This window comes from Cervus canadensis, chromosome 21 (genome assembly GCF_019320065.1).
Source record: "Cervus canadensis isolate Bull #8, Minnesota chromosome 21, ASM1932006v1, whole genome shotgun sequence".
Classification (NCBI taxonomy): domain Eukaryota; kingdom Metazoa; phylum Chordata; class Mammalia; order Artiodactyla; family Cervidae; genus Cervus; species Cervus canadensis.
Genome location: NC_057406.1, coordinates 49,280,400 through 49,296,846, shown reverse-complemented (window position 1 = coordinate 49,296,846; position 16,447 = coordinate 49,280,400). Strand labels below are relative to the sequence as shown.

Here is a 16,447-nt window from a genome sequence, read left to right as displayed (position 1 = left end):
TTTGTTCATAAGTGGTACATCAACTCACTAGCCTTTCGTTGGTTAACCCATCACAACACATCCTTGAAGGGTTTGCTTATCAAACAGAATCTTCACTAGCGCCTGAATCTTCCCTACAGCCCCTGAGAATAAAACTTCTGACAGCAGATCCAAACACCGCGCAAAGTTTTGCTCTTGACACAGTTTGCAAATATCTTATTTTGAGCCACATCTATTTCTTTGGTGCCAAAGATGAACTCATCAGATCACCATTCAAACATTCATGGGCCCTCCATATTGGGATTTCTGATCATGTGACCCACTACTCAGAATACCTGGACACTCTGGATTCTTTTTCCACTTTCAGCTCTTTGCTAGATGAGTCCAAGGCCTGGGTAAGTCAGGGCTAATCTTGACAACTCTTGAGGTGGAACATGTCCAACATTCATGGGGTGCCTCACTGTCCTTGCCTGACAAAGAACACACACTCCCTTTTCGTGTTGCAGTCCTTCTTTTGTGTACCCTCTGCCCTTAAAATCCATCCACATCCAGATTAGAAAGGCAGACGGAGTGGAAATGCTGAGTCCTACCTTGAGGTTAGCACTAATGGGAACTTTCTCCGTCTGTCCTGGCTGCTCTAACAGAACACTATAAACTGGCTGGCTGATAAACAACAGGACTTTATTTCTCACAGTTCAGAAAACTGGGAAGTCCAACATCAAGGTGCTGGCAGATTTAGTGCCTACGGAGGGCTTGCCTCCTGGTTCACCCTAGTATCCTCTCAGGGTGGAAGGAGAAAGGGAACTCTCTGTCACCTCTTTCATGAGGGCACTAAACCCATTCATTAGAGATTTCCTTCATGACCTAATCACCTCTCCAAAACCCTACCCCCAAAGACCACCACAGTGGGGATTACGTTTCAACAGGGATGTTGGAAGACAAGGTTGTCTATAACAAACCCACGACATGGGGGTATGGCCAATTTTGAGTTAGTGTCCACTTAGTCACTTGGGATCTACCATGTTCTTTTCCTGAGGAAGAAAGGGCACCAGGAGGGCACAAAGGAAAAGGGGAAACTGGGAATGCCAGACACGATGCAGAGTACTAACCACGATATGGCCACAGCAGTGTGGCAAATCTAATGCAGCAAGCTCCCAGGAGCTCTTGACCTGCTGGCCAGGCCTTCTTGGCCCAGACTGAAGATGGCCCATTTAATCTAGGACGCTCTCTTGCTTCACGGTGATACAGATGGCTTTCCAGGTGGCGGGAGTGGTAAACAACCTGGGAAGATCCCCTGGAGGAGGGCATGGCAACCCACCCCCCCACCCCCCCAGTATTCTTGCCTGGAGAATCCCATGGACAGAGGAGCCTAGCAGGCTACAGTCCATAGGGTCACAAAGAATCGGACATGACCTAAGTGACTTTAAAAACCTGCCAAGCAGCAAGTAAGAAACAGAGTTTATTCTGGGAGTTTCTTATGGGACAGCTTCCATGCAAGACTGCCCACATCCTGGCTCCACTCCTGCGTTTATTATTTGCAAGCCTCCATCTTTTATTAAAGCCTTCCCTCCACCCTCCCACTTCAACTGTTTCAGCCTCCTTTAGCTGGGCTAGTTCAAGGAAAGAGATCATGAGCCAGGGTTGGGCTCAAGAACTAACGGTGCAAGAGCACCTCCCTGTGGTTGAGTGGCAGGAGAGCAAGAAACTTTAGCTCCTGGATCTCCCTGAAGCAAGAAAGAAAAGCAAGGAAATGATTTGTGGTAAGTGTAAGCTTTGGAGTTTGTAGGTGACATTTTCCTTAGACCATCGTTTCTTTAGTGCCGAAGGATTATAGACCATGAGGTCCGAGGTGCAGAGGATAGCCACTGAAGTTTTTATTTTTTAAATCTTTATTTATTTTATAGAAATATAGTTGATTCACAATATTATATTAGTTTCAGATGTACTACACAGTGATTCAATATTTTTCTAGGTTATACTCTATTCAAAGCTATTATAAAATGTTGGCTACATTCCCTGTGCTGTACATTACATTCTTGTATCTTTTTTATCTTATATTTTAGTAGTCTGTACCTCTTAATCCTCTATGTCTATCTTGCTCCCCTCCCCCCAGCCCTCCCCCTACTGGTAACTAATTTGTTCTCTTTAAGTCTGTTTCTACTTCATTTTGTTTCAATTTTTAGATTCTACATATAAATGATAAGGTATAGTATTTGTCTTTCTCTGTCTGACTTATCGCAGTAAGATCCATCCATGTTGCAAATGGCAAGATTTCACTTTTTGGCTGAGTGTGTGTATATATTCTGTGTGTGTATATATATACATATATATATACCACATTCTCTTTATTCACCTGTCAGCTAGAAGGTTGCTTCCGTATCCTGGCTATTGTAAATAATGTCACTATGAAAGTTCCCTGGTAGTCTAGTGGTTAGGATTTGGCATTGTCACTGCAAAGGCCCGGTTGGGAAACTGATATCTAACAAGCCACAGTGCAGCCAAAAAAAAAAATGCTGCTTTGAACATTTATCTTTTTAAATTAGTGTTTTCATTTTCTTTGGATATATATCCATGAGTGGAATTGCTGGATCATATAATAGTTCTAGTTTTAGCCACTGAAAAATTTAAAACCCTGAATATAATTTAGCAGGAACACCATCACAGGCAATCAGTTTTTGTTCTGTTGCTAAAACTATTGGATATATGCCAAAGTTAGTCTTTTTTTTTTTTTTTGGACTGAGTGTATGACAAGAAAATGTTTAATCAATGTGCAAATCAAATGGTCTCCACTGGCATTATTAATCTAGAAAGAAATAATTGCATAGTTACTCGTAAGAGGAAGGACATTTAGTCTATACTTTCAAATGGGACAATCATTCTAAAGAGCTGTTCACTGGTAAAATTTCTCACCAAGTTAGTATAGATTATATGCTATGTCATAAAAGATAGCGATCATGAAGGCTGTTTTTTTTTTTCAGTATTTGCTTTTAGAGAAAAATCTTAAAACTTGTAGGGACTTCTGATGTCAGAAAATTATGAATGTAAGAGTATATTTAGCAATCAGGGTGACTTAGCTCATGGTAATTGGCATATGTATAATTATAATTAGCATTCCAGTTATTTAAACTGAGATATCCTTGATCAGGTTGAACATACTGTGAATAGAAGATCTCTTTTTCCAAGAAATAAGGTGCAGACAGTCTTTGGAGAATGGCCTCACTGAACTGGTAAGTTAGCTTTCTCCGGATTTTGATGATCTCCCCAGTTCTTCCATAATTCCTCAGTGCTCTGGCCATTTTCTGGTAAGTCATGGTCTTCCGGTTGCCTTTTCTTTTTCCCCAGAGTTGGGCGAGTTTTTCTTTGTTTTTTGATACAAACTGAAAGATGCCTTTGGTTTGATCTATCCACTGAATACAAGATGCCATCTCTGGATTACACAGGGATTCGTGAAGGTATTCAAAAAGTCGGAGCTTCTTCCTGCCTAAAACAGAGGAAAAGAGTGTCACACTTCACCATGGCCCTCCACGGAGCCCCTCCTCAGGAAGGATTTGTTGAGTGAATACAGAACTGAAAGTCCATTGGGACTGGTTTTCCTCCTATTCACTCTCATAGAATGTATTTATGGTATCGTTTTATGGGACTTGGCCTATTGCAGTTTCAAATGAAACTTTCTTTGTTGGGGAAGTTGTCCAAAATTTTGTGGTCCCTCATTGGAAAAGGGAAGCACGGAGCCGCTTTACCCCAGTCTCTCATCTGTCATGTGGCCTTTCTTTCCAGTTAAATCTTGACTTGTAGTTTTATGTTAAACTGTCTACAGGACAGGACTGAGCAAAATGTACTACAAAGTTAGTGGTTCTGAAGTGAAGTTTCAGGATTTTCTCAGTGGTCTGGTGGTTAAGACCTTAACCACCTTTCAATCTGCCTTTCAATGCAGGGGATGTGGGTTTGATCCCTGGTCAGGGAACTAAGATCCCACATGCCACAGAGCAACTAACACCCGACAGAGACAAATAGTTGTTTTTTTTTTAAAAGGAGAAGTCTCAAAAGACATTTCCAAAAGGCAACTCATTTGAAGCAGCTTTATTCAAGTAAGTTAAGTCAAATGAGGTAAAGAAGGTGAATGCATTTTGTAAAATGTAAAGCAATGTGCAAATACAAGTGAAATCAGTAATAGACTTACGTAAAAATGCTAACTCTGGTTCTGCATAATTACTTGAAAAAAAATAGAAAAAAAGCAAAGTTGAAATGCCAAAATATCTTCATGACATTCTGACATTATTAATGAGGAATGACAACGAGCATTGTGATGTGTTTCATGGCTGTGAATAAAATGGTACTGCCAGAGTTTTTAATCTCTTTAGGAACACAGCCCTTTATATTTCAGAGTAACTAGAAAGAAAACTTTGAGAAGATTTGCTGTGATTTTTGCTTGGTTGGTCGATTGGAGAACAAAGGTGACAACCCGTTTTATGACTTCTGGATTGGCCTATAAACACCATGTCCCACCAAATCTGTCAGTAGCGAAAAGTTCCACGGCCAAATTCCATTTTCCTCTTGAGAAAGTAGAAGAGTGGATTCCCAAACTGCTTTAAATAGTCTCTGGGGAGTAATACTCATACATCGGTCATCATTCATCCAAAAGCCTCAAAGATTATCTTTTGTGTTTTATTATCTTGAGTTTATGAATTGAGAAATGAAAGGGACTTACCAAAAAACACATTATGAATTAAAGTCATAGACTTAAACAAGCTCTCTGGCTCTCATCCAATAGTCAAATCAATTATAATAGATCCTCATCTTTTAAAGTTTGTTTTCGATTTTGAAAAAAAAAGATGTTTGAACTTTTACATTTTGAAAATAAAGGTATATGATAAAAAAAAAATCCAAACAGAAGCACAAACTGAAAGTAAAAATTCAAATCTAGTCTGCATATCTCTAGAAAATAATTTATTTTTTGCATATATAATCATATGCATATTGGAGAAGGGCATGGCAACACACTCCAGGATTCTTGCCTGAAAACCCACGGACAGAGGAACCTGGCGGGCTATAGTCTATGGGGTTGCAAAGAGTCAGACACAGCCAAGCAACTAATACTTTATCCTTTAAAAGTGAAAATTAGCATAGTATTTTGTACTTTTTCCAGTGTATAATATATCTTAAATAAATCATTGAGCCATATAGAGACTAGCTATAGATAGAGGAAATACTAAAGTGTTGACAACAGTTACTTCTGGGGGATAGCATGGGAAGAAAGAACATTTTTCAGTATTCTTCACATACTTCTGAATCATCTGAGATTTTCATGAGCATTATTACTCTTGAGTTATGGAATTACAAAGGATTAAAACCGAAACCAAAATGGTATTCAGAGCTCATTCTGCTTCAATACTTAAAGTACGCCCTTTTGCATTTTAATAATTATATATGTTCTATTTGTGTGTGTGTGTGTATATGTTAGTTACTTAGTCATGTACGACTCTTTGCAACCCCATAGACTGCAGCCCCACCAGGCTCCTCTGTCCATGGGATTCTCCCCTGGACCCTGGAGTAGGCTGCCATTTCCTTCTGCAAAAGGAACTATAGAAACAAAGAAAGTGAAGTCGCTCAGTCTCCCAATAATGAATTCTTGAAGTATTTAGAAATTTCATTGTTTCAAATGTATCACTGCTTCAGGTGGATGACAACTCTAAAAACAGAAAATAGTAAATTATATTTTCCCTGATTGCAAAGACCCAAAACATCAGTGAAAAGAAGTTTGCTAAAAAAAAATAAAAAAAAAATGTGACAGAGGAAGAAGCATTATTGTCCTAATACTAAATTACTACCATTATTCAATATTTAGTAGTAATAGTCAGTAGATTTACTTTACTTATGTGATATTTTACATTATTCCTTTCTGGATTAGAGTATCACTGCATAGTAAGATTTTATAATTCTAGGATACAGTATACTATCTGATAACAAAACTAGTTATCTCAAAAAATATTCATTTAAAATAATTTTAAGTATGAACATGTAAAAGAATAAAATTAGAACATTTTTTCATAGATTTACAAAAATAAACTCAAAATGGACTAAAGACTTAAATGTAAGACCAGAAACCATTAAACTCCTAGAAGAAAACATAGGAAGAATGCTCTTTGACAAAAAGTATAGCAATATATGTATTTTTTAATCTATCTCCTAAGGCAAAGAAAACAAGAACAAAAATAAACAAATGAGACCTAATTAAACTCAAAAGTTTTTGCATAGCAAAGGAAACCATCAACAAAACAAAAAGATAATCTACTGAATGGGAGAAAATATTTGCAAATGATACGAATAAATGGTTAATATCCAAAATATGTAAATAGCTCAAGCAACTCCATATCAAAAAATAAACAATCCCATTAAGAAAATGGGTAGAAGACCTGAATAGACATTTTTCCAAAGACATACAAATGGCCCCAACAGGCACATAAAAATCTTCTTATACTCAATGTTGATACTGATTAGAGAAATGCAAATCAGAATCACAATGAAAATCATCTCACCCTATCAGAATGGCTGTCATCAAAAAGACAAATGGAACTCCCCTGGTGGTTCAGAGGCTAAGACTCTGCTCTCCCAATGCAGGGGGCCCAGGAGTGATCCCTGGTCAGGGAACTAGACCCCACGTGCTGCAGCTAAGACCTGGCACAGCCAAATAAGTAAACAATAATGATAATTTTTAAAAAGACCACAAATAACAAGTGTTGGCAAGAATGCAGAGAAAAAAGAGCACTCATGCACTGTTGGTGGGAATGCAAATTGGTGAAGCCGTGTGGAGCTTCTTCAAAACAGTGTGGAGCTTCTTCAACAAGCTTAAAATAGAACTACCAGTGACTTCTCTGGCGGTCCAGTGGTTAAGACTCTGTGCTTCCAATGCAGGGGGCTCAGGTTCCATCCCTTGTTGGGGAACTAAGATCCCACATGCCATATGGAGTGGCCAAAAGAAAAAAAAGAACCACTATATGACCCAGCAATCCCACTCCTGGGTGTATATCCAAAGAAAATGAAAACACTAATTTGAAGATACATGCATCCCAATGTTGATAGCAGCATTATTTATAATAGCCAAGATACGGATGTAACCTAAGTGTGAATAAACAGATGAATGGATAAAGATGTATATACACATACATTTGAATATAACTCATCCATAAAAATAAAATAAAATTTTGCCATTCGCAACAAAGTAGATGGACCTACTTTTTATTATGATAAAATGAAAAGTCAGACAGAGAAAGACAAATACTGTATGTTATCACTTATATGTGAAATCTAAAAAAAATTTAAAAGTTTAAAAGCTAACAAATGAATATAGCAAAATAGAAAGACTCACAGATATAGAGAATAAACTAGTGGTTACCAGTGGGGAGAGGGAAGGGGGGAGGAGCAAGATTAGGACAGAAAATCAAGAGGTGCAAACTACTATGTATAAAATAAGTTACAAGGATATAGTATGCAGTACAAGGAATACAGCCTACATTTTATAATAATTTTAAATGGACTATAACCTATAAAAATTTTGAATCAGTGTGTTGTAAACCTGAAACTAATATAAGTCAACTACACCTCAATTAAAAAAATTAAAAATATAAATTTAAAAAACAAAATAATTTTAGCTATGATAAGGTATCATTTTTTAAATTGCAGTATAAAGGTGTGATGCATCTTACATGTCTTTATATTTAGTAGCTGTCTACTATCACAAACAACATTGCAAGGAACATCCTAATACACATTTACGTACACGTATGCATCTAAGGTATTTGAGGAAATATCCATAGTACTAGACTATAAGCATAGTGATTTATGTGGGTTTTCTAACTTAATTTTTACAGCAATCTTACAATGTGTGTACAATTATTATTATTTGCTTTTCTTTATTTTTTGAATAAGAATACTGTGGTACAGAAGGTTAAATGCTTTGGCCAGGCTCACATAATTAACCCAGAGTTCACACTCAACCACTGAGTCATAGAGTCACTAAGCATCGAAAGATAGGAACATTTAAAATTTTGGCAGGTATTGCTAAATTGCTTTACAAAACTGTACCAGTTTATACCCCCTTTAATAATGCATGTGAAAAAAAAAAATAATGCATGTGAGTGTGTGAGGCCCACATCTTGGCCAACACAAGTTATTAGCCTACTTTAACACTTTTTGCTTACCTGTTAGATGAGATCACTTTCAATTTATGAAATCGGGATTTCAAATTTATAAAATAAAGTTATTATTATGGAACTTGTTTTTTGCGGAAAACTTAATAGAGAAGATGATTTCTATCCCCAGGGCTTCACAATTGGAATAAGATTGCTAGGACAATTTATGGAAAACTTATCACTTCTATACCTAAAATTTATATACCTTATTCTTTTTTTTTAATTGAAGTATAGAAGATGTATAATATTATTTAAGTTATAGGTGTACAATATAATGATTAACCATTTTTAAAGGCTATATGCCAATTAAAGCTATTATAAAATATTGGCTATATTCTCTGTGTTGTAGAATGTAACCTTGTATCTTACTTTATACATAATAACATCTTAATTCCCTACCTTTATATACCCCCTCCCCCCGCTGATAACCACTAACTTGTTCTCCATATCTTACATCCTATTCTTTTTTATTTTAGGCCGCACTGGATGGCATGTGGGATCTTAGCTACTTGATCAGGGATCAAACCCGTGAGCCCTGCATGGAGACTACAGTCTTAAGAACTGAACCACCAGGGAAATCTCCTTACACCCTATACTTGAACACAGATTTATTTGAGGGACTGACACTTTGCACCTTCACAACATCTCCATGAAGCAAAAGGAAAGCTCATTCAAAATAAACAGCTTGGAGTCTTTTGTCTGTCAGAGTTAAGTTATTCTCAGTTGTGAGAAAAGAACATTTTTCAAGTCATTTCCAAACTCAGATATGAAATTCCCTAAACGCTGCTTTGATAAAGACTTGGTTCTTTTGCAAGGAGTGATATATCCACATACCTTTTCCTCCCTTTTGCTGGAGAAGAGCAGGTTGTACCAGCTGGTTTTCGGGGATGTTCTGCAGAGATGATGAATGTTTCCTTCAAAATAGAGGTCCGCAGAACTGTTCTATATAAATAATGTATCAAGATGTTAAATGGGACTTTCTGTGCGGCCACCAACTGGTGGCCAAAGTCAAAATCTGAGGCAAAGAGAATGTTCAACAGCTCTCAAACCAAGAGCACTGCCTTCAGTGGCTATCTCCCAGGAGAGAGCTAGCATCAAACCCATATACAGAGAGTGCCAAGCAACAGAGGATACTCTGAGAGTATCCTCAGAATTGAGAGGAATTCTGTATTCTCCCTTCCCGCTGATAAAGGAGAGTGGGTTACTTTCCTCCTTTCCCCTCAAAATGACCAATAAGAAAGATTCAAAAGAATCATTAGTAGAAATGGAGGTGCCAGCAAAAAGGGAAGACAAGCTTCCATTCCTGAACTGGATGCCCATCTAGGCAGGACGAGAAAGGCGAGACAGGTGGCAGTTACAGGAGGGCAGAGCCAAGAGAGGCGGCAGGAGGAAAGGGCCTGAGCGTCCACAATTACATGTGGCAAAAAGATAGGGCAGAAGGGGCGAGACTGGAGCCACCCCTATACAGCAGGCGACGAGGTCCCAGCCCCAAGAGGCTGTGCAGTGCATGCTGGGGGTAGAATCTGAAGAGGAAGTAGGGTTGCCCTAGCAACTAAAAATATTAAGCATCCTATAATTTACCTGGTAACCCTAAGGGGAGGTGAGAGAGGTTAAAGTGAAACCAAAACTCCCTCTTAAAAGAAATGTCTTGTTGGAGAGACCCTGACAGTACAATTTACAGGGACATTTGACCTAGCATGATTGGAGTTAATGACTGAAAAAAAATGAAGGTTACTTTATATTTATACTCTACTATATTAAGACTGTTTGATAAAATGGATACATCAAGAAAACAATGCAGAGAATTCCCTGGCAGTCAAGTGGTTAGAACTCCACACTTTCGTAGCAGGGGGCATGGATTCAGTCCCTGGTTGGGGAAATAAGATCCCACATGACATGACGTGGCCAAAAAAAATAAATAAATAATAATTTTTTTTAAAAAGAAAACAATGCAAAGGAATACACAGAAGGAGAGATGGTAGGGACACTTCCATTTGCAGAAGGTGCAAAAAGAGAAATGAATTGATCCAATATACAGAGCTAGCCCTGAGCTTGGGAGGGGAAATGAAGCAGGTTAATACAGATTGTAGGTAAAGCCAGTACAGGGAATGTTTTTAGGGGAACCATAGCTTTCCTGCAGTTTTCTGGATGGACTGAGGAGAAGCACTGACATGAGAACCCTAAAATACCTCCTCTTTAGAGAATCATTCAGACTTGTCTGAAATCAGATGAAGAACAATGATAAAGGGGAGTTTCCTTCTTGACAGCATTGATGATCCCCCAACTTGCCTGCCAAATTCACACCCCAGGTGGCCCCAAGTGAGCATTTTCAGTCAGTGCCGTCTTTAAGCTGGTTTCAGCTAGCATACACCAAGGGAAGGCTGGTGTAAGTAGGAAATGTGCTTGTTACTGAGGGATGACAGTCTCCTGGTAAAAGTACTCACTATTACTGTTCTCCAATTATAGATGGGTTCCTCTGCAGGCTGCATACCATAGCTGTTGGAATTTCCTCTGATGTGAGAACGGTGGTTGATAAAAGCCAGGTAATTTTTGTAATCTAATTTAAAAACAGAGAAAGAAACTGACAAGGTCAAATTTTATATTTGTGTGTGTGTGTGATAATAAATGCTTAGGTGATTGATTGTGGCACTTTTATATGTGAGACACTAAATTTGTTTAGAATAGAGAATAGGCAGATCTGTCTCCTTATGTAAAAGAAGTGAAAGCAAAGAGCAAGCAAATGGGGGGGCTTCCCAGACTGTTCTAGTGGTAAAGAGCCCACCTGCCAATGCAGGAGTCATAGAGATGTGGGTTCCATCCCTGGGTCGGGAAGATCCCCTGGAGGAGGGCATGGCAACCCACTCCAATATTCTTGACTGGAGAATCCCATGGACAGAGGAGACTGGTGGGCTACAGTCCATAGGGTCTCAAAGAGTTTGGCACAACTGAAGATACTTAGCAAGCACACACACAAACAAATGGGATCTAATTAAACTTAAAAACCTTTTGTACAGCAAAGGAAACCATCGACAAAACAAAGACAACCTACAAAACGTGAGAAAACATTTGCAAATGATGTGACTCACAAGAGGTTACTCTCCAAAATATATAAAGGGCTCAATGTAAAAAAAAGATCAAAAAATGGGCAGAAGACCTGAACTGACATTTCACCAAAGAACACATAGAGATGGCCAATAGGCACATGAAAAGATTCTCAACAGTGCTAATTATTAGAGAAAAGCAAATGAAAACAACAATGAGATACCATCTCATGCAGGTCAAAAGGACCATCATCAAAAAGTCTACAAACAATAAATTCTGGAGAGAATGTGGGAAAAAAGGAACCCTTGTACACTGTTAGTGGGAATACTAATCTGTACAGCCCCTATTCAGGATAGGGATTCTCAAAAAAACAGGATAGAGGATTCTCAAAAAAATAACTAGCATAAGATTCAGCAATTCCACTCCTAGATATATATCTGAAGGAAATGAAAACTCTAAATTCAAAAAGATACATGCATTCCAATGTTCACAGCAGCACTGTTTACAATAGTAAAGACAGGGAAACAATCTAAGTGCCCATCAAGAGACAAATGGATGTGGCGTATACATACATGAACATTACTAAATCATAAACTATGAAATTCTGCAACTTGCAACAAGGGTATATCTAGAGAACATTATGCTTAGTGAAGTAAGTCAAAGACAAGTGCTAGATGATATCACTTATATGTGATAGCTAAAAAATAATACAAAGTAGTAATCTAAAAAATAATACAGACAAAACAGAAAGATATTCTCAGACACAGAAAACAAACGTGTGGCTTTGTAAGGGGACAGGGAAGCCGGGAAGGACAATTCAGTGGTATGGGATAAACACACTACAATGTATGTATGAGAAAGATAAGCAACAAAGATATGTTGTACAGCACAGAGAATTATAGCTATTATCTTAGAATAATTTATAATGGAGTGAATCACAATGTTGTACACCTGAAATTAATATTATAAATCAGTTATGTTTCAGTAATAAAGTACAAAACTAACAAAAATTGTTTAAGGTGGATAATCCTGTTTGATTTCTGCCTTTGGAACTGATCCTAGATGCACTGGGTAAAAAGGATCTTTTCTGTTCAGGTTGTTATTCTCATGTGTGTGTATGTGACCAACAAGCCATTTGATGTCCACGCAGAAGGGGACTGACATCTTTACCTGGGGAGTACTCAAAGTCTCCAGTTGAATGCTGCCTCAGTACTTCAAAAGCATCTTCAAATGCTTGACCCAGCTTGTCTTGTTCAACACAAGCCTGTTAGAACAATGGCCGGACTCTGGAGTTAGGAAATTACCAATTGAACTTAATTTTGCCTATGTAAAAGAGGGCTTCTCAACCACAGCACAACCTATTAGCATTTCTGGTTGACTGTCTCTTTTGTAAGGGGTTGTCCTATGCATTGTTGGGTGAAAAACAGCATCCCTGGTCTTTGCCCAGTAGATACCAGTGTCAATCCCACTGGTGGCAACCAAAAATATCTCAAACATAGCCAACTATGCCCTGGAGGACAACATCAAGCCTGGCTGAGATCCACTGCGCTACAATATAGTATCTAAAACCAGTGCTCATTCTATAGTATGGTATTTAATGTCTTATAAATTTTTAGCAAGGAGTCAGTTATATAGCAGAAGACTGATTTAGAAAAAGGAATCGAGGAAGTATGTTTTATCAAACAGAATCGGGCTCATTATTTAAAAAATGAAATGTTTTTAATTTCAAAAGCATGTCTCCAAGACCTAAAATTAAACTGTTTTGCAACCATCTCATACCCTTATTAATCTAATGAGGAAAAGTAAAGATGATTTTTAAATGTCAACTTACCATGCTTCATTAAAAAAGTGACAATTCTGAAAAAAATTAATATATATAAAACAAAATTAGTGTTTCTATTTAATTTGCCTCTGAATTAAAAAAGACTTTATTTAAAATATTTTCTGCATATACCTTATATAAATTGAAAGTACCATCTGAATTTTGATGAGTACAAATTTCCTTTCTACAAAAATTTCCTATGAAGATTTATGTTTGCTTTTCTATCATTATAAAATTTCTTTTAAAAAATATTTATTTATTTATTATTTATTTGGCTGCACTGGGTCTTAGTTGCAGCATGTGGGATCCCCCAGTTCCCTGACCAGGGATTGAACCTGGACCCCCTGCATTAACCACTGGATCACCAGGGAAGTCCTCCAAATTTCTTAAATGTTAAAATAGCTAAATATGTATCGCTGAATCACTTTGCTATACACTTGAAACTAACACACTGTAAATATACTTCAATTAGAAAAAGAGATTAAAAAAAATAAAATAGCTAAACAGAGTTAAGCATGCAAACCACTTAACATGAGAATACAGAAATAATTCGAGTATTTAAGTATGTCAAGTATTTCAAAATTCCTGTAAGTATTAAAAAGTTCTGGAAATGAAAATATTTTTAACGTTAGCAAGGCTGTCCATTTATAACAGTGATTTTGTTTTTTAACTTTCTGGCGTCATATAGACTTCTGAAAATCTGGTCAAAGACATGTTTTTTCTCTCACAAAATGTGAATTTACAAATAAAATGTACTCTATGAAACCCACCTGTAGACTTTCTAAAAGTCCTACGTTAAGAATCCTGGTCTATAATTTTACATCTACTTTCTTATCTCTATAAAGTAAGTTTTGTTTTAAATAGTTACCATATTGACCCACATTAAATGTTTTAAAACTTTTGGTTCTAATAACCACACAAAACAAACAAATCCACTTAAGAAAGAGCCGGTGGTGGATCTACATTGCTTACCATTTCAATTTAGCACACCAAACCACACTGTTCATACAAGTTTTTAGAATTTATCCTACAAACACAATGAGCTTTCTCTTTAATATTTAACCTTGCATAAGATGATACACTAATACTATTGCTAAACATATCCATAACATATCAATATAATACGTCAAACATCAAAATTCTGTTCTGCTCTTTGAAATCACTATGTTATTTAAAAGAGCTCAGCCATAAAGAATCCGCCTGCCAATGCAGGAAACCCAGGTTCAGTCCCTGGGTTGGTTGAGAAGATCCCCTGGAAGAGAGAATGGCAACACACTCCAGCACTCCTGCCTGGAGAATTCCATGGACTGGGAAGCCTGGTGGGCTACAGTCCATGGGGTTGCAAGGAGTAGGACACGACTGAGCAACTAACGTGAGAAGAAAAACCTTTTAAGAAAGATAACTATGGGAGGTGATGAATCTGTTAACTAATCTTATGGTGGTAATCTTTTCCCAGTTTACATGGGTGTCAAATCATCATATTGTACACCTTACACGGTGTTATACATCAATTATATCTCAATAAGGTTGGGAAAAAATACAGCTTCTCAATGTGGAAGATGTTGAAAAATTTAGCAAAAACTTTAAAGAAAAAATCCATAAATAATTTGAACTATGACTTCTAATGGCTATTTCCAGTACAGGTATTTTTTAAAGGCCATATCAATAACTTTCAATTAATTATGACTCATAAGCACCAAAGGAAATACCTACCTAGGTGAGTGCTGTACTTCGAATTAAATACTTATATGAAACTACTCCCTTTGACTAAAATATCTCCCAAAACAATCATGACTCTTTAAAGTAGCAAACCCAAATGGAAGGAAAAAAGCTTGAAAACATTATCGATCACTTCAATCGATTAATATGTCTAGTACCAGAACAGGCAGTCAATGAGAAACACTCATTAGGTCAAATAAAGAAAATTAATTGTTATTACAAGGAGTTTTGAAAAGCATAAACTAAACCACTTACCAGGAAGACACTTCAGCCCTTTACCAAGTTCTTTCATTAATGTCAGAATCGTTAGGACAGAACTGTCAGGAGCTCTCTGACAGAGTTGCATTAAGTAGCTGTTTTTAAGGAAGTGCTACAAAAGGGGATTTTTTTTAAAAGATACAGTGCCTTCATTATTTCTCTTTCATGATATGGCCAGTAGACACCAGGGGCTATTATTTTGAAGTGGCACCGACTATTTGTATACTATGGGCCAAAACCATTAGAACAAACCCCATGAACCCCCACCCCACCCAGCATAAGTTGTGGCCCCGGGACCCACACAACCCGACTGGGCACCTCTGATCTGTATAACCGTTGTTCATATTTCTTTTTTTAAAAAGTTATTCTTCTGTAAAAGCTAGAAAATTAAATTTCAAGTATATTAGCATAAATAAATATCAAATATCTAGGAAAAAAAGTTATTCTTCTTGTATTTCTTCCCTGATTCTGGAGCCTGTGTTGCTTTTCTTGCCTGAACTATTAACAGCCTTCACGCTGGTCTTCCCTTTCAAATAATTTTCTTGATAATGTCATTCAATGACCGCCCCCCACCCCCTACACACACACACACCTCCCCCACTTAGAGATCTTAAAGGTACAGGCCCTGGCCCTGGCACTCAGGCTCCTCATTCCACCTTATTTACCACCACTCCTTTAAGAGGAGGCAATTGAATCCCTGTTATGGTCTTCCCTCCACACCTGGATAAAGTAACAATTCAAAACAGGAGCTTGTGGATATGTTTGAGGCCAGTGCATTTATAGAGCAGGTCCAGCTCTCTTGTTTAGTTTGAAGGTTTATTTGGGATGGTTTTGATGGCTCTGATGGAAAATACGGGGGACTCCATCCACCGTAATGCTTCCCTCCCAGCCCACCCCTCTGCCTATTTACCCATTTTATCTTACCTGTCCATCAGAGGCCAATCCAACATTTACAAGTGCTCCAGGTGGAAACAACTTTCCCCTCTGAAGCACAGGTCTGCAACACGCTCAAGTAACTGTAACCTTCTGTCTTTTTAATAGATGTCACAGTTAGCCAGGGGGAAAACCACCTAAGAATTTTTTGTAAACCTTGTGGGTGGGGAAGAGAGATTTTCTATTTTGCACAATTGGAATCTGAGCTCACCTTTGATATGGGACTATTGTTCTAGACCAATTACGTTTTTTACAGAGTTTTATTATGCAAATATAAACACACATCCCCTCTTGTGAAATGTAAATGTTATAAGTAACAACTGTATAAAACCAAATTGCTAATGCTGATGAGTTTTTAATCTGTACCATCGCCAGTCTACGCCCTCTTCGCGCCTTTTGATTTTCTTTGGTTCAATTAGTCAACAAATACATATCAATGAGCTCTTTCCTCTGATGGATACTGCCCTGAGTCCAGGGGTCACAACCCACAACAAGTTCTGATGAG

The 16,447-nt window shown here is 37.6% G+C and overlaps 1 protein-coding gene across 1 annotated transcript; it reads right to left on the bottom strand.

The window, feature by feature from the left end:
• Positions 1 to 1,850: 1,850 nt before the first annotated feature.
• On the bottom strand, positions 1,851 to 15,130 carry SPIC (Spi-C transcription factor). Its single transcript, XM_043441599.1, is given in 7 exon segments — positions 1,851 to 3,460; positions 9,003 to 9,071; positions 9,074 to 9,110; positions 10,613 to 10,725; positions 12,381 to 12,474; positions 13,042 to 13,067; positions 15,007 to 15,130. Coding segments are annotated over 6 exon segments (744 nt in total). The 5' UTR covers positions 13,045 to 13,067; positions 15,007 to 15,130; the 3' UTR covers positions 1,851 to 3,032.
• Between the last annotated feature and the right edge of the window lie 1,317 nt (positions 15,131 to 16,447).